The 18,943-nt window shown below is 44.8% G+C and overlaps 1 protein-coding gene across 1 annotated transcript in view; it reads right to left on the reverse strand.

The window, feature by feature from the left end:
- Positions 1 to 11,706, reverse strand: part of LHX4 (LIM homeobox 4) — a 62,912-nt gene extending 51,206 nt beyond the window's left edge. The window contains exon 1 of the mRNA XM_026703460.2: positions 11,352 to 11,706. Coding sequence (XP_026559245.1) covers positions 11,352 to 11,427 — 76 coding nt within the window. The 5' untranslated portion in view covers positions 11,428 to 11,706. The remainder of the gene's footprint in view (positions 1 to 11,351) is intronic.
- Positions 11,707 to 18,943: the final 7,237 nt, after the last annotated feature.

The following is an 18,943-nucleotide window of genomic DNA, read 5'->3' on the forward strand; positions in this document are numbered from 1 at the left end:
GAGATGAAACACTATCGGTAATGGAATGTATAAGTACAAAATTCTATTTGGGAGCAAAAGTGATATGTAAATAAATCCACTATTAATATTATTAATAATAATCCCCCAAAATAATCAACTCTGAAATATTTTTACTCTAAATGAAAATATACGTTAATGAGGGATCACATATACTCAACAGTCAAGGAAAGTTCATGAATAAACATGAATGGGTAAGAAAAAAATATGGACATAGCTGACTATTCAGCTGGCTTATAACATATCTGTACGTTTTGCTGCTTTAAAATTGTTTCCCTCCTCCTCTCCCTGTGACAGAGTCCTTCAAATGCTTTTTTATCTGAATAAGACAAAATGTTAAGACCCTATAAAGTAAGAAGGAATATGAGATTTCAGGGAATTGATAGAGATAATAAAAGTGACATTTCAAATAATTAGAAGATTAGCCAGGGATAGAACCAAAAGAGTAATAGTTTAATAAACTCTGAGGAAAAATCTGTGAAATAATATACATTGCAATATGCTTAAGTGTGACAAGCAACACCATTATACGATACGTACATACATACATACATACATACATACATGTATATCAGTGGGACCTCACCGAAACATCGCCAAGATACTCTTAATCTTACACGGGAAAAGACCCAAACACACCTAGAGCTACATATACATACATACATACATACATACATACATACATACATACATATATATGGTATTCAGCTTATAAGAAAACAAATACACACACACACACACACACACACACACACACATATATATATATATATATATATATATATATACACACACACACACACATACATATATATATACATATACATATACATACACACACACACACAATTAATTTAATGTGATAGTTTATCCACAATTAAGTCTCCCTCACACTTCATCCAATCCTTCAATTGAAATAACTATTTCACAATTTCATTTGCAAGATGGATGTCCTTCCAAACTAATTGCAAATTCAAACACCCATGTACATATGTCAGTACATAATGCACTATATTCAAAATATTTTTTAAAAAACCTGCATGATTATTGTATCCAATCAATGCATATACAGTGCACTCCTATAGATGGTTACTGAGACATAAACAGAAAAAGTTTGTCACTAGGTAAGTAAATATCGAGTTGTTTCAGAATTAATTGCACAATATCAGTAACAAAGAATAGATGATGAATCTTTTCATTGGGGATTGTCACCTGTCTCATTTTGCATGTATTTATGCTTTGAAGGAAAAAATAGAGAACCTAATCTTTTTTCAGACTTAGTTCTGCACCTGGCCACTGGACAAGTGATATTTGCCAACAAATGGCTGGGGCTGCACAAAAGAGCAGCTAAATCCAAATCAAAACCTCATTTTGATTTAATTTAAATGTAAATAAAATACAATGTAGTTAATAATAACTACCCCCAGGTAATTAATAACTCTTATTTTCTATCAATGCTAATGAGATTCAATGTTGTGTAGTAGTTAAAGGGACGCGTTAGTAGTTTATCAAGTTATTTGTAAGATTATTCATTAGGAATATGTCTTGTGTTAAATATTATGAGATACAAAAGTAGTCACCATCTTTAAGCATGGACAAAGAAATTAATTTATGTATTCATTATATTGACAACAGCAAAGGCAACAATAACTGTATAATGGATGGAAACTGAACAAGGAGAGATTTAACCTGGAAATAAGGAGAAATTTTCTGACAGTGAGAACAATCAGCCAATGAAACAGCTTGCCCTCGGAAGTTGTGGGAGCGCCATCACTTGAGACTTTCAAGAAGAGATTGGACTACCATTTGTCAGAAATGATATAGGGTCTGCTGCTTGGGCGAGGGGTTGGATTGGATGACCTACAAGGTCCCTTCCAACTCTGATTATCTATTATCTGTATTTCTACAACATTTTTAGGAGGACTCTTCTTGAGTCCAAGAGTGGTTTTTTAACTTTGTGATTTTTTTTCTCAGGCATATCAACTTATATTGAACACATATTGAAATCTGTTCCTTGTCCTTTTTTTAAAAAAAAAAACTTTCTAGCCAGGATTGTGGAGAAAAGCAGAACTGATCCACCAGATAACATTCACTAGACTTTATAAACAAGCTCAAGAAAACAATTATGCCAGTCTCCATCATTTGATTTGAAGAATAGGTCCAGGAAAACCATCACAGCATGATGGATCGGCTTTTATGAGCTTCAATTATGGTCCACCTAGGAAACATCCCAACAGACTGAGTCTCAGGTTAATTAGAGGGGGTTGGAAGGAAAAGATTGTGAGAATTTTCCACATAGCCTCTGAAACTCAAACAAATGTTAATTCGTTTAAAGGACCAAAGTACTACAGGAAGGACCACAGGATCCATTTGATATGGTGTAAATTTACACTGACTTTTTCAAAAATATCTAGTTACAGGGGTGTTAAGTACTGGTCTCTTCAGCTTTCTTTTTTCTGATCTTTTTATATTATTGTCCTAAATTAGATAACTGAGATATAAATGGTTTCATCTGCTCATTTTGTTTTTAAAAGTTCCTTTCCTGCAATAAATTCATATTTGTCCCAATACAACACAATTCTTTTTTCCAAGATACCATTTTGATGAACAAAGAGAATAAATTCATGAAGATTAATCTTAAATTGATCTACAGTCTGCACTGCTGAATCATGCCTCTGATCCAAAACTCATCAAGCTAAGCTTAAGGATCTGTTAGTACAATTGCAGGAGCAATTAAGAGAGCTACCACAAAGTTCATGGGGAAAAAGGCCTAAATGTATTATTTGCAAAAGCTGATTCTCCGTACACCCAAATGAATTATAAGTTATTCTTAAAGATATATAAAATGGAAATTCATTATCCAATATTCAGAAAGTCTTTAGAAACTTATACAAGGAATAAGATGTGTGTTCTTCCTTAAGATTCTGATGCCATAGATCAACTTATAACTACTTGTCACAAATTTTTGACATACAACAGTGAGTGATCTCTTTCATTAGAGTTGAGCATGACTTCTCTAGGACAGAAGCTGCATGCTTTTCAAACCATTTTGGGTGTGAGGCCTCTAATGTCACCAGAGGGCAAGATTTATTGAAATTGATCTTGATTTGTCCTTCTAGTCATTGCTCTGAGAACAAAAAAAATCCAACTCTACAGACGAACTCTTGACTAATCTTTTTTTCATTTGTTGGCTACTGTTAGGCTCTGCAGTAGATTATTTGTTGAATTCTGGACAGACTTTGTTGCAATAAAAGGAAAAGAAGGAATTGGGAGGCAGTAATTATTATCATTTCATCATCTCATCTGTTTCATGATCTGTTTTGGCTGGTTCTCTTCTCCAATAAGAGACTAAAACTTTAGATCAAAAAACAAGCTTGTTTTTTAAAAAAACCACATACACAAATCAAAAAGAAAGCAAAGGAAAGGTAAAGATGGCTGAATTCAGGTCAAGCCTTTGATGCCTGCCAGAGAACCCGAGCATTCAATCCATTAGAGGAGAGAAGTAAGTGCTTGTTCTCTCATCTAGGAAAGCGGAGGATCTCGGTCCTCTTAGGCCGCACTGGGCCCAAAACACCTCGGAGGCCTCGTTGCTCTTCGCTTCTAATTTCTGAGGCGCTTCCGAAACGGGGGCACCATTACCTGGTTTCGCGCGCCCCTCCCTCCCTCCCTCCCTCAGCACAGCGAGGTTAGCGCTCCTTCCCCAAGAGGTAAAAAGGCCTCTCTGCCTGCCACGCGCTCTTTAGCGCTTGTCCAAAAGGCCTCTAACGGAGCTTTCTCGCTGGAAGGGAGACGCGGAGTAGTTTCCCCGGAGCCGGAGGGGGCGGGGAGGGGTGGCAGGCCGCCTCTTCCCTTTCCGCGGCGCTCAGTCTCTCGGCCGCGAAGCGTAAATATATTTGAATTCATTTGCATTTTACGAACGGACTTCCATGTCTGCCCCGCCTGTCAGAAGTGAAGGCGGGCAGGGTTTCCGCATCCTACGGCGGCGCCTTTTTCCCCTCCAGATTTTCCTTAGAAGGCGAACCCAGTTTCATTACGAACCCCCCGGGGGTTAGAAAAACAGGCCTGCCTGGGCCAGCCTCCAGGGGAGCGGTGGGGCAGAAAAGCGATAGGGAGGTTTCGGCGGCTTCTTGACTGGCTTCCGATCGGGCGAAAGGAACCCTCCGGGCTGCCGTTGAAGGAACCGGGCGGCTTCTCGGTTGCGTTTCCCCTCTTGGGGGACGATCCCTTTCAAAGTTGCTCTCCTTCACGGGCTGCCTCTCTTAGGGCTCCCCTCGGGCCTCCCCTTGAAGCGACGAGCAGCTCAAGAGGCTTCGAGAGCCGTTCGAACCTCCCGAGGAAACCTTCGCCATCCTGACCCCTAGAAGTCAATTGGTGTATTCGCTCCCTGGAGCTCGCCCGCCCGCCCGCCGCTGTTCCTCCCGTCCCAGAGAAGGCTAGGCTGGGAAGGAGGGAGAGAGGCATCCGTGCTCGTTCTACCGGAGCCAAAACAGAAATTCAACAAAATGAATTGGTGGGAGAGCCCTTCGTCTGCAGGAGAGAATTATGTTCGCCAGGACTAAAGGCCCTTGGAGAAGGACCGATCTCTGGTTACAGGTCGAGCCTGCGAGACTCTTCCCTTCCTTCCAACACCCGTCCGGTTCACCATCGCCTGCAGAGGACAGGGATTCCTCTGGTCCCAAGCAAAGATCCAAAATGGTCGGGATTCTTTCGTCCCGCCTGGGGATGAGGAAGAGACGGAGGGCTGTTTCGTTGTTGTTGTTTTTGAAGAGACTCACAGTCTTTTTGACACACCGAGCAATAACTGAATTCCGTATACCTATTCCTCCTTCCCCCGCAAATATGACTTTCGAAAAGAATGTACAATTTTTCATTGTAACGTTTATGCTTCCAAGCTATAGTTTTGAAAAGACAAGAGGTTTTATTTGTTTTGGTCTCAATAATTCAATCTTTTTTTTTCCTGTAGCTTCTTCCAAAACAAAAGGTGAGAAAGACGAAGATTAGCATATCCTTAAAAATATGCCAGCAATTTATTTCCACGTTTCTTTATTTTGAGGATAACTTTCCCCTCCTTCCGCTATTCTTTCTGGGTCGGTAAAGGTCCCAAGTGAAATTAAAATACACTCATTTGAGGGAGGAAAAGTACATTGCGGCAAAACGTGCCAGATCCGTATTCTGCTTAAGGTTAAAAATGCTATTTCAGGCTCTTCTCTCAGATTCCAACTGGACTTGCGATTTTAGACAAACCATTGTGGACTCTACAAGAAGGGGAAAAAAACGATTGCAGGCAACCCCAAAGAAGCCCCTCTTTGCCGATAAGATCAGATTTTTCCTAAAACCGCCAAGCATCTGAGCACTCAAAGCCTCCGGGATGTGACGGGCTGCAGCTCCCCTCGAGTGTTATCTTTCCCGCACTTAACATGGGACCTGCTCTTACAGGCCATCCCATCTACATACCTGGCCCGATCCACTTGCATGCGGCGCAATAAAAAAATTGGAAAAATACACATTAGAGTGTATGTCTGCCGTTGCATAACATTAAAAAATAGGTATTTGCCAAGCTGAATACTGCCTCTCTACCTGCCTCTCTACCTGCCTTTCTCTCCATGATTACGCCCTTCACTCTTTGTTTAATCTTTTGCTTCTGATGGTTGGTTTTCGTAACTCTAAGCTGCTTGTTGTATCTACTGACTGCCCTAACTAGCAGAGGTAAAGCAACTGTCGGTGAAATAAAGTGCGGAACTCATACAACCGAAACGCGCTAAAACCGAATCAAGATTGGGCAGGAAAGCAGAGAAGAGCACCGCAGCGATTTCGGTTAATCCGAATCTTTTCGGAACTCGGAAAGCTATCTCCTAAAAGACTGAGGCAGATCCCAGCTGTGATGAACAGGGAGCAGCCTTTGTTTCGAGCCTTGAAATTCTCCCCACTATCAAATCGGAAGAAAGGGAAGAGATATTTAACCTACAATCCGGGTTCCACACCGAAGCATGTTTCGAGGAACTAGAGGAGTTGAAGGAGAGAATGGTTGAATCTATGTGGAAAATGCAAAATGGCTAGTCTAATTATGCCCTACCCACCAAGGTGGAGAAGAAATGAGCTTTCCACAATCGAAATATGTACATGTATCCTTCCCGTGTGTCATTCGAATTAAAGCCAATGGACGCATTTACATATCAGACTTTGCTCAAACTGGGCTTCTTGGGTAGAACATAATGTTCGGATTCTCATATCTGAGCCTACAGCAAGCAAATGACATCCTAGTTTAGCGCCTTGGATGAATCTGTTCGATCCCACGACCACGAAAGGTGGATTTTCTCAGACTTTCTTCCCTCCCTCAAGCAGTTTATCTACAGCAAGACACGGGATCACCTAAGGAAGTCATCCCAACTGTTTGCCCTGTTTTTCTCTTCACGGAGGGTAAGCTTGGTATTTTGCTCGAATTAAGGCACATTTGCACCGAATCGGTTGGTGAAAACTGTGACTGGAAAAGTCAAGCAAATTATGCATCGTCAGCTTTTTATTAACCGCGGCTTGTTCCAGCTCTTAGCCCTTCCTCGCCTTTCGCCAATAGAAAATAAACGAAGCGCAGCTGATTGTTGTGCCTGGTTGGAGGGTGGCAAACGGAGCCTTCTTGTCTTTGCTCCATTTCTAAGCCATGTGCAGGGCAGAAAACCCCGGGAAAGCGGCGGGGGAGGGAAAGCCGGAAAATCGATTTTATTCCCCACCCTGGGAAGAGGGATATGTTATTACCTCAAATACAGTTAAGCGAAATTTGCTGATTTCCCACAAATTTTCCAGGTCCCACTTAAGCTTCCAGCAATTACAGCGGATTAGAGCAGAGGTCAGCTGTATAAGGGAAGAGAACCTCTCCACTACAGCGCCTTTTGCCCCGAGGGGGCTCTGAACTGGGGGAAAAGGCTGCATTCCCACATGAAGGCCCTTTCTCTCGTTCACAGCAGCCTGTTTGCCTTGGAGATACGTCGCAGGGGGGAGTTAAAAAAAAAGGAGAGAAAATGATGAAGAAAGACAGAAAGAGCGGAGTCTTGATTTGGAACCACCAACCTTGGGCTTTTGAACCGGGATTACTTGGTTATTAGGAAAAAATGCAAGGAAACTGACTCCCATGCTAAACTCCCTCTCAGCGAAGTAAGGAGATGTTTTTGGGATCTTATTCCACCAATACTCGGGAGCTGAAAACAAATCTAAGGACACACCCCACCCTACCTCATCCATGGGTTTCCCAAATGTTTTAGGAGGCCAACGCAACCTTTCCTAATCTGGGAGTACCACATTGGGAAAAGACGACCTGAGTCTACAATCCACCATCCTTTCGAGGCCTGACGCAACCAAGTGGGGCTTTCTCCCCAGCATGACCCAGAGAGAAGAAGGGATAATCAGGAAAGGATCTGACTGTGCCTCCAAGTGAGGAGCCACCCATGAAAGAGCCCCTCAGAGCGCCCCCATCTCCTGCATGAGGAAGAACTGGGAAAGGCCAGAACTGTTGGGAACCAAGATGGCTTTTGGGGGCAGGGCAGCTTTAAAAAGCTAAAGGAGAAGAAGTCGTGTGTGAAAAGCTATGAAGGTGCAGACCCTGGAGAAAGGAAGCACAGAAAAACTGCTCCTAAAATGCCCCATCAAACCAACAAAACATCAGCCTTTTCATGATCCCTGCTGTCAATCAGCACGTTTGTAGTCAAAAAGAACAGGGAAAGCTGCGAAGGTGTGGAAGGTATGCAAAGTTTCATACAGTTCTCGCGCTGACACGGTATTAGTATGCTTAGGGCATTGAAGTTGACATTGGATTGTGTGTACAAAGGTACAAAAAGTATGCATGTATGTGAGCAGATCTATGGAGAGGGAGAGATGGGCACCCCACTGTTAACTGATGAGAGAAAAATACCGATGGCTCTTGGCATGGAAAAGCAAGGCAGGTGAAAAAGTGAGAATGCACACACATCAGCGGTTAGATAATTGGAATTTAACGGACTTTCTGAGTTATATTCTAGCCTAATTGAATGGAACCAATTGACTCTCCATTAGACAAACTCGAGCAGTGACCCAGGCTATAAATTTGGGGCACATGGTTTGCAGAGAGTTACGGAGTTGCCTTCCTGCTCTTAGTCGGTTCCTCCTCCCTAATTTAGTGGGAATTGGTTTCCAAGAAAATAAAAGGACTTGTCCTGCACTGACGTTTTTAAAAAGAAGGTAAGGACGGTTTTCCACCAAGAGGAGAATCAAGAAAGGAGTCTTGATTTGAATAAACGCCGGCCCGGGAAAAGAAATTAAAGCAGGAGGTGGTAAGATATGAAGAAATCAAGCCGGTTCGACGTTAACAACAGCCTTCCTGACAATCTCGGGTCTACCACACGTCAAATCATGCCAGATCAGGGTTTCACAATTCACGTTTCACAAAACTTCCCATTTTCCAAGAGGTTGGCCGCATCAAGACAATGCGGTGAAATCAACCGTCGGAAATCTCTTTCCAGTAAAATCTAGACTTGCGGAGGGATGGGGTAAGACCCCCGGCGTTTTGGAGGAAAAGTCGGGATATAAATCGCCCTAAAATTCATGGTAATTCAACTCTGGTTGCTTGACCAGCCATTACTACTGGGTTCAGACAAGGTGCAACGCCTTGGTTGAAAATGGCTGACTTCACTCAAGGTGCGAAACCAACTCAACCCAAGTCGGGCTCTGCCTTAGGTGAGGCGCGAAGGTGTTGCTGCCCAAATGAAAGGTTGTTTTCAGGCCAACTCACCTGCCCGCCAGGCCCTTTTCGGGCAAGGGTTGCCGGTGACAGGGCCAACCGAGAACCCGGCCAGGTTTCTTAACCGGCAGCCCGATCCACTAGAAAGTCGCCCGCCTGCTGTTTCCACATTGGCACTTCTGAAACCAGCACCCTAAGTCAAGCTGGCCTGGGAGGAAATGGAGTGGCGGTGGCAAAAAAAAACCTCTCAGCGGGGACAGGATCGGGGTGGACGGGCTGCCTTGCTTATGAAAGGCGGGCCTGGGATTCCCACTAATCGACCTCCCTCTTCCTGGGACCAGCGAACCTGCCGCCTCCTTGGGACAAATCCCCAATCCCCTCTCTCCGTGCAACGGGCGGGGACGGAGGCGATCCTCGCCTTCCATGGACTGGAAGCGAAACGAAGCCTCCTCTTGCGGAGCGCTCGCCTCTGGGGAAAAAAAAAAAAGGACGCCTACGGGAAGCATCCGGCTCGCCCTGGAGAAGGAGCCTGCACCGCCCGGTGTGAGCCAGGGCAACGAACAGGTGGACGACAGAAGAACTCGAAGAGGCTGGCAAGTCAGGGACTGCCAGCCGAGGATGGAGTACCGGACAGCGGGACTCTGCCACAGGGCAGTTCGACAAGCAATGAGACCCGACGGGTTAACCACCGTTGTTGGGCAGGACCTTAGCCAACTTTGTAAGTTCGCGGCGCTGCTTCGGCACCACGCTGAACCTCAAGCGGTACGTGGGGGAGGGGGGAGAGCAATTGACCTGTCCTGGCCAAGTCCCAGCGCCACTGTTGCTACCCAGGAGACCCTCGGCCTCTTTGACCTTCGGGCTGAGGGGAGGGTTGGCTCCCTCGAAGCCGTGCAGAAAGGGAAGGGGGGGGGTGCGACGCCAAGGTGCCTGGCGAGGGGAATTTTGCCTAACTTGCCCCTCCTAGGCTTCCCTTGACCTGAAGTGAACCTTCGCTTTGGCTTCACCGGGGCTGTCTGGCAAGACTCCGATTCCCAAAGGCGCTTCCTCCTTCGGGCCAAAGCACACCCGCCAGGCCCTCCTCCGTCCGACCTTATGCGGTGGCGTTGAGACAAACTAGCGGGGGCAGGCAGCCCCCCCCCCCAGTGGGAAATCCTCCCTTTCTCCAGAGTGACCGTCTTTAAGAAGCGTCGGATCCTGTTCCAGTCTGGGACCGAGCCCTTCACCTCACCTTCTGCCTAGAAAACGGGAAAGCTCCCATCAGCGCCAACTGTGCATTCCCGGCTTGCTTAATCGCCAAGCACCTAATTTTGTGACCGAGGCCAAACGGTGGCTCTTTCTCCAAAAGGAAGTTTCCCGAGTTCCTTCCCCCCCCCCGCGCCCCCAGGAAGCAAGCTCTCTGACTTGGAAGCGAGGTTGACGCACTTCTAGGAAGGCCCCTTTCGGGAGGCGAGCGGGGCTCTTCCTGAAGGTCCGCCCCGGTCAAATCAGAGGGACTTGCTTCTGACTCAACACAGTTGCAGGGCGGGTCGATGAGCAGATCCGCCGGGACACAAGGAAGCGGGACCGAGGCCAACAGAGGCTTGTTGCTCACGAAGGCCCAATTCATAGCAGATCTCAGGCTGGAAAAAGAAGGCCCATCAGAGGGGAGAGGTGTACATATGAAATATTCTCCAGAGACAACCCCCCCCCTTCTCTCTTATTCCTTGTATGCGTGTTGCCTTGAAGGGCAAGGGCACACTCCCGCTTCGGCCACCGGTTTTCCATCCACTTCCCGCTTCCTTGACGCACCTCACGCGATCCACGAAACCTCCAAGGGGAGATTTCAAGCAATGAACCCGTCCCCTCTTTGCAGGGAGCAAAAGACGCCTTCTCACGACACAGCATCGACGCTCCTCGTTTTCTCGCGTCTGCAGCAAATGCAGGCCCGGCTGTTTTCCATTCTCCTCTTCGCTAAAGGAAGCTTAACACCCCCCCCCACACACACACACACCACCACCACCACTACCCGGAGATGCCCCCAAACGCAAGCAACATCCGGCCCAATAAAGTGACTCAAAACAAGACAGTAAATGAACTGAAGGGCAATGGAAGGGGAACCAGGGGCTCACAAGCGAGAGAAGCCAGAGCCAAACTTCTGGTAAGCCGCTGTCCAGCCCTCCCGACTCCACGGTCAGGCCATGCTGGTGTCTGCCCAGCATCCTGACCATTAACCCGCTTATTTGGGAGACAGAGCCATGAAACTCAGCGGAACTCACTCCTGTTGAGTATAATAAGCCGTGAGCCGCCGCCACTCGCCATCTGGCATGTTGCTCCCAGCGCTAGGATGTATTGATCCATAAGGCAAAAAGACAACCCTGCAAAACAACCTGTCCTCCTCCTGGTCACAACCTTGGAAGATCCCTCGCACAAGGCCCCCCTAAGAGAGACACACGCCAATGTACACATATCTGCCACGCAGAATCTTCTCCCCTTGTTTCTAACGTGGACAACGCAGCTGTTTTTAATAGCTACCCTCCCTGCACCATTCAAGCTCCCCAAATCGCCACATTTCTTGGTTATTAAATTAACGTGGGAAACGAGAGAGAGAAAGAGAGAGTAGGGAGGGGGAAAAAAAAACAAGATTCCTTACGTTGCATTGGCACACCAAGAATTTCTGGAAGCCCCTTGACAGAACCTTCCGTAGCGAGTGCTGAGCTTTGCATCATTTTATTTCAATATACAGAGAAGACGAAAACGCTGGGTGAAGGGGAGGGAAAAACACCCAAGGGGATTGTTATTTCAAAAAAAAAAAAGTAAATTAAAAAACAACTCAGAATAAAAAAAATATGAAGTCTATTCGGGACCGATCCTTCTCGATTTGCAGAAGGTTGGCCCCAACTGGCTTCAGATCCCCTTGGAGTCCCCTCCTGCTTATTCCAGCTTGGTTGGAAAGTGATTGCTGCAGCAGTCGCCTGCTTAGGCTGAGTTGCTGGCCCAGAGAACGCAGCTTTGATTCATTCACACTGCAGGGAGAGGGCGTGACGTCACTTTCCGCAGGGAAGCCCCGCCCCCGCAGCCAATCCCGGCGCGCCTCCTTTCAAAAAATCTGGGCGGGGAAAATGGACCCCGAAAGGATCTTGGAGAGACTCTGGGAGGCCGCTGAGGCAAGAAGAGGCGCCCGCAACCGCGTCTTCTTGGGGTTTGTTGGTTTTTTTGTTGTTTTTTGCCTTTCTGGACTGCGAGACTCTGCCAGTCTCCCGTCGGATCCCTCTTCCTGCAGCCTTTCGCATCGTAGGCGAGGCGTCTCTGGGACCCTTTCCGCGGGGGAGTTGCAACCATCGGCCTTTCCATCCCCAGGTGGATTTTCTCTCCCTTCCTTGAGCTGCCCAGCCAGGGGAGCCCAAGCCCTTTCCCGCTCAACGTAGAAGGAGGCCTCGAAAGCACCCGCCTTTCTTCGCGAGCCCAGCTCATTCCAGCCCCCGCCCCGTCTGTAGTTTTTAAGGTTGTCTTCAAAAAGTGGCCTTTTCCTGCCCTGACGGGTTCATCACCGCCCCAGACCTCAATGTAACATTTGGGAGCTTGATGCAAGGACAATAAGCAGGCTTTCCTTTCCAGCAGTGGACCCTTCCTGCCCACCCCCCTTAGGAGAACCGCTGGCAAGAAGCGCTTAGCGCAGCCGGTCTCTGCCAGGCTCAGCGAAAGGGGTTTTTCCTTCCCTCTCAGGGAGCGCGAAGACTGAGGCTTTCGGGTCTCTCCGAGGCCCTTCGCTTCGCGCTGAGGTAATGGGCTGTTCTCCGCCTCCTGCCGACCGGCAGCCTTCGCCGCGACCCCTTTCCCTTTCTCCAACCTGGTGGGGATTTGAGTTGAACTACTCGGAAGCCTGACCAAAATTCTTGGTTAAGACCTTGGCCCAAACTCCCTCCCTCCCCCTCTCTCCCCTCCCTCTCTGTCACCCTTTCTCTTCCTCCCTCCCTCTCTCTTTCTCTCTGTCCCTCCCTCCCTCCCTCCTCTCCCTCCCTCCATCTCTCTCCTCTCTGTCTCTCCCTCCCTCCTCTCTCTCTCTCTCTCTCTCTCTCTCTCTCTCTCTCTCTCTCTCTCCTCTCCCTCCCTTCCTCTCTCCCTCCCCTCTCCCTCTCTCTCTCCCTCCCTCCATCTTTCTCTCTCGCTCTCTCTCTCTCCCTCCATCTCTCTCTCCCTCCCTCCCTCCATCTCTCTCTCCCTCTCTCCCTCCCTTCCTCTCTCTCCCCTCCCTCCCCTCTCTCTCCCCCTCTCCCTCCCCCTCTCCCTCTCTCCATCTCCCCTCTCCCTCTCTGCCTCTCTCTCCCTCCCTCTCTCTCTCTCACACACACCCTCTTCGGTAAAGAAACTCACTGGATCCATTGTTTTCAAGACTGTGTTGGAGAAAATAAGGTGAGCGTATCCCGGGCTCTTTCAAGAGACCGGAGGTGGTTTATGAGCCTAAAAGTCTTGAGGTAAACATGGCATTTTGTTTTGCTTCCTCACTTCCCACGAACCCCCAAGCTCTCTTTTTTCTGGCACCTGACCAACTGCCATCTCCGTGGCAAAAAAAAAAAAAAGTCCTAGCCTCCCTTGAGACGAGACGTGGAGAGCAGCCGCTTTTTGATAGAAAGTTGAAAGCAAGCCCGCTGCAAAATTCGTTCATCTTCATCTCTCCCTCCCTGCTCCCCTCTCTCTCCCTCCCTCTCTCCCCCCCACCTCAAATTCTCAGCCCGAACGTGGGAACCGAGTTGAAAAGGCACCCAAAGCTATTAGACAACGGTGTTCACGCTTGTGTGTGTGTGCGCGCTGGAGGGGACGGGTGGTGGGGGGAGGTAACGCGCGGATCAGAAACGGAAGGAAAAATCCATTTCTGCTTGCAATTAACCACCTCGGCCATCCCTGACCGAAGAGAGCTTCCACTTCCCAGCCTTTTCATTTTCAGTTCATTTTTAGGGAACGTTTTTCGTTCGGATCCAGAGGCCCTTTCCCTGGCCGGGCTTCCCTTTTAGGATTCCTGGGATCGCGCGATTAAATGCGCGTTTCCGAACCGGAGTAAGCTTGCCTTAACACGCTTCTTTTCGCTAGGTAGGATTTCCTGAACGTTCGTATCACAGCCTTTCTTTGCCGTGACATTTATTTCTAATCCAATTCTTTGGATGTAACTGCTCTACATCTGTCCGGGCTTTACTCAGCAGGGAAACGGAGGCAAGGGCCAGGTATAGATGGCTGGATATATAATCAACCACAAATAATACTGCCATTAAATCTGCAGAAAAACCTCAACCGGCGTTGAATGAATGTGGCAGGGCTGGGCGCAGGGAAAAGCAAGAACCAAGAAAAGGCATTGCTGGCTCCTGAAACACAGCTTTTTTTTTTTCTCACCCCGCAGTCGAAAATCAGGGCTCAAAATCAAGGCTTGGGAAATGAGTTTTGTTTTTGTTTTTTTCCCTCTGAGCAATATTCTGGCTACTTTTAACAATGCTTAGCCTCCTCTTCGGTCTTTGTTTGGCTGGAATTGGGTTTAGGGAAATTGACAACGGGGCAAAACCTTCCCTTTTCAATCAGCGGGAAGGGACATTTGTCGTTGGTCATTGACTTCCATGGTGTTAAAACGTTAAACACCAACGATTACAAATTGCTCAATTCTTTTCAGGCAAGAGAAAAGCGGCCGAGACTCTCCCACTGTAATTAAGAATTAAATTCTCAGAACATTTGAATATCATGGGGGGGGGGGGGAGGGAAAGGGACCCTATGGGAAATAAATTTACCAAATAAAATTTCAACACATTTGGTTTAAAAAAAAAATGCAACCATCGTGACTGCTGTTCATTTCCATGTTTGATTTTTTTTATTATACAAAAGAATAAAACGTAACATCCTTCCTACCACTCCATCGGAGTGCCCACTAAGGTAGATGCCGAGAGGGAGGGAGATCTTGCTTCGAGAAGATTTTTCCAAATTTTCTGAATTTATATTAAAAACAGATACTTGAAATGCTGGGCTTATGCCTATAAATTTGATAGTGTTGAGATTTCAAATAGATTTCAATATTTAAGCTTGCTCTTCTCTGCATAAGGACTGAAAGAGGATTACTGTCATTACTGTCACACAGACAAAGATATTTCAACAACAGAAACATACTAGAAAGTGGCCACCAGCAGAGGGACGGTTCAGATACCCCTGGGGTGGGGGTGGGGAAGCCCAGCAGAGTCAAGGACACTGTCTGCGCATCAAGCAAGAGCCATCCTGGGATGCCCCTCCAATTCTCCAGATTTAACCGGAGCAGCTACAAGAGTAATTTGTAAATTGTGTGCAACTGCTTGCATCACAATAAATAAATTTAATTATTGACCATTCATATGAACCCAAAATATGCAATCCCAGAAGAGGCTGCTCATCACACTTTGGCATGATTAATTACTCTGGCCTTGTCTCCTTTCAATTAGCACCCATAATGAGTAGACATATTATCTATTACACATATTACAGATACACTACATGATAATCAGGCAAGGTAAAATAGTTAGCACAGGGTAAAACGAAGTTAAAAGACAATCCCATTCTTCAGCAGGATTTATCTTTTCTCAGAGGACAAGACCTATAAGCCTATATATGCCCGAGGTTCCTTTACTTTGAGACACATCACAGTTCATGCAAAAATAGAGGCATGGGGTTAAACTCCTTTAGTAGGTTGATAATTCTCACTTTCACATACAGTAACATTTTTTATCTGTAATTGAAGCCCTTCCATTTTGTTGGAAGACAATTGTGGTGATGCAGATAAACCCATTTAACCAATAATTTAAAATTAAGTTTTAAAACACTTATCTTCAGTTGGACTGTACCCAGGAATTTTAGATCTTTAGTAAATTATTTCCTCATAATTTCAAGTGAAGAGGCATGTAGCTGTCACGACCACAAAGACAGATTTCACTGATGGACCAGTATATTAACATGCAGATAAAAACTTTGCAACCATCCTGTATCATAGATTGTCAGCACCATCAAATCCACAAACAGCACCAAGCAAAATTATTATTCTTCATCTAACTGGACTGTAAGTCAACACATGTTCAGATTCATTATGGATTTCTCCACCTCCCCTCCCCCTAAAATTATATAAAAATAAAGATTCTCTTTAGTTTAAAATAATAGAGGAATATGTGGGGAGATAAGGAAATAGAGAGGGCTTTTGAAAATAGTACTCCTTAGATCTTGGAGGAATAGATAAATTAATTATATATGAAATTCATATTTCCTCCAAGATAATGGCCACATATATAGTTCTCTTCTTCCTCAATTTATTCTCACACACTTATGGGGTGCATTAATTGAGATATTGTTATTGTTCCACTTGAATCCTCAAATGAACCTCAAAAGTAAATGAATCAGAATTTAAACCTGGTTTTCTCTGCCCTTGGTCAGAGGTTCAAGTTATTACACCATGCTAATTCGATTTCAGGATGATAGAAGACATAGTCCCACACTCTAGAAGGGACCATGTTGAAGATGGATTGTATTAACAGTAAAGAGAAACAAAATAGTTACTTGGCTAAAAGGCTTGAAAAGAAACAGGAAAATGCAAAAAAAAAAAAATCTAAGTGCTACAGGTAATATACAATTTTGGTTAGAATCAAATGAACATGATACTGATGTAACAGTAATTAACTTTTTATCTTAATTTTCTAAGTTGATGCTTTCCAGATAAATTGGAAGTAGAACTCACAGATTTTTTTTTCTGATTTTGAATTAGTTGCAGCCCCACTGCTTCTGAAAGAGGTTGACAGAGTGCTCTGTGTATTGCTATGTCAAATGATCAAGACTGCATTCAAGCTAGCAATGGAAGAACTTGACTTGTGCATATCATGAGGAAATGCAAGATCTGTATTTATACAAGTATTTGTGAGCATATGATGCTCTTTTGATGCACTTCTCAGCCAGTATGGCTCTAAAACCCAGAATGCGGGTCTTATCTAAATACCCCAGAGTCTTCTAATTATCCTATTGCTTGTATACCAATGATAGTTTATAACCTATAGTTTGATTCTTATTCACATCTATTATCATGACCATTGTGAAACAACTTATTGTATTAGTAATATCTGGGTATTAAGATGGGGAAAGCAGAGATTACTATTTTCCAGAAGACATTTGCCCCAAGCAAATACCGGTTTATATTTGTTTCCTTGATACTGTAACTGACTTGATAGATCATTGGAATTCAGTCAATGGGCAAGTAGAAGATGGGAAAAGAGTGATGCCTTTAGTCAGCTTTGACATACAGAAGCTCATATTTCTGACCCTGGAAAAATCACTTGGCAAAGCTACTACTGTAGGTTCAGTATAGTTAATTGAAATATCTGTCAGCTAAGGTCTTGGTAGCAATTAATGGATCAATATTGAGCTATGCATCTAAGACATGCATTCCCATGATTCAGTTATTTGAAAATCCTTAGTTGTTTAAATGTACACATAGATGACTTTACGGTCACCTTCCTTCCTTTTTACAGAAGCTGTTTGCCCTCTGAATAAGTCATTCTATTTTTGTTTTTGTATTGTCAGCATAAGGAATTGTTTCGTCTGTATCACTGAAGATTACACTAAACTCAGAAATGCAGGAAACATGGGATTATGTTGTAATATGCCTGTCAAAGTTAGGAGAAGAGGCAACTTCATTCCATAGCTGGTGGCAGATACTTAGGCAGTCATAGTATGTTCAGGTTAATCTCTGATCCATTCTATTTTGGTATAATCCAAGAGTGATGTTACTCCAAGTTACTCAAAGCTCAAGCAGTAATGGGCAGTGAATGGTTATGAGGCACCCCTACAATTTGGTAATGAAATTTATGTATCTATTTATTTTACAGACATCTATCCTGCTGCAATAAACAGCAACAACAACAACAAAAACCTCTCAGCAAATTACATAGAATATAAAAAACAATTAAAGTAGCCACAATAAATCTTTGAGAAAACCATAAAAAATAGTCAATGGTTTATTAAATACAAAGTTTGATTTAAAAAAGTACCAACCAAACTTAAGAACGAAAACCAAGGGGGGAAAGTAGTTGGAGATGGCATGATAAAATCAGGAAAGAGTCCTTTGAAACAACTTTTTCAGTAGCTTTGAAAACATTATCAATGTTTGATAATGTTTTCAAAGCTGCTGAAAAAGTTGTTTCAAAGGACTCTTTCCTGATGGTTAGCCAGATCCTTACTGAGTGGAAGTTGCATAACATTGGGCATTGCCATAGAACAGTTCTCATTTCAACCCACTGATCCTTTGAAAAAATGCAGATCAATAAGAGTTTCTCATTGTTTGATCTAATAAGTTGGCCCAGTACTGTTTGCAATAAACCATTCTGCAGATATTGGGACTTTAAGCCACAGAGGGCTTTAGATGTTTAAGAGTGTTAAATTGTACATTCAAACCAATCAACAAGCAATACAGGGTTCAAAAAAACTAGTATTATGTACTAGTACCAGAGGCTGCTGCATTTTGAACCAACTGTAATTTCTGAGTAGTTTTTGAGGGAAGGCTCAAGTAGAATGCATTACATAGTCCAACTGGGTACTGATAAAGAGTTACTGTATCTAGATCCACTTGCTTCAGGTAAAGTTGTAACTGACACACCAGTTTCAGCAGGAACTATGGATCCTCTAGGTGAATTTGCTTCCTAATATCTGTGCTCTAACATAATCTTCATCTCAAACCTGGATCAAGGGATGGCTTTTTTAGGAGGCGGGGAGCAGACCACAGTCTCTTTCAAGGTGTCTGGAACTCCACCTGCAGCAATGAGGAACTGAGATCACCACTTTATCTGCTTCCTGAGCAAACCAGGAAAGGTGGGCACCCAAGAGAGCACCCTATCCATTTCCTTAGGGGTCACAGGCCAAAAAAAAATCCCAATTGGATGAGCTAACATCCCAGTCACCACGAGTGACCTGACTTTGCTGACAAAATGCTGTACAAATTGATCACAGTGGCCTAGGGAATTATCACAGCTATCTCCTCGCCACAGGGGAGCATCGAAAATGAGGAGTCTAAAAATGACATTTCTTTTGGAGCCAGAATAATTGGGAGGAAATACCAAATTGGGGGGGGGGGGGGATCTATGGGGAAAGAAAGCAAAAAAAAGAAGTTCCTTAAGAGTATAGACTATTAACTGAAATACCCAGCCCCACTGTTCTAGGCTTTTGATTTCCATTACTATGGAAGTCATTTAATCACTAAATGTGATG

The sequence above is a fragment of the Pseudonaja textilis genome, chromosome 3 (genome assembly GCF_049901715.1).
Source record: "Pseudonaja textilis isolate UNSWEBS1 chromosome 3, rPseTex1.2, whole genome shotgun sequence".
NCBI classification, from domain to species: Eukaryota; Metazoa; Chordata; class Lepidosauria; order Squamata; family Elapidae; genus Pseudonaja; species Pseudonaja textilis.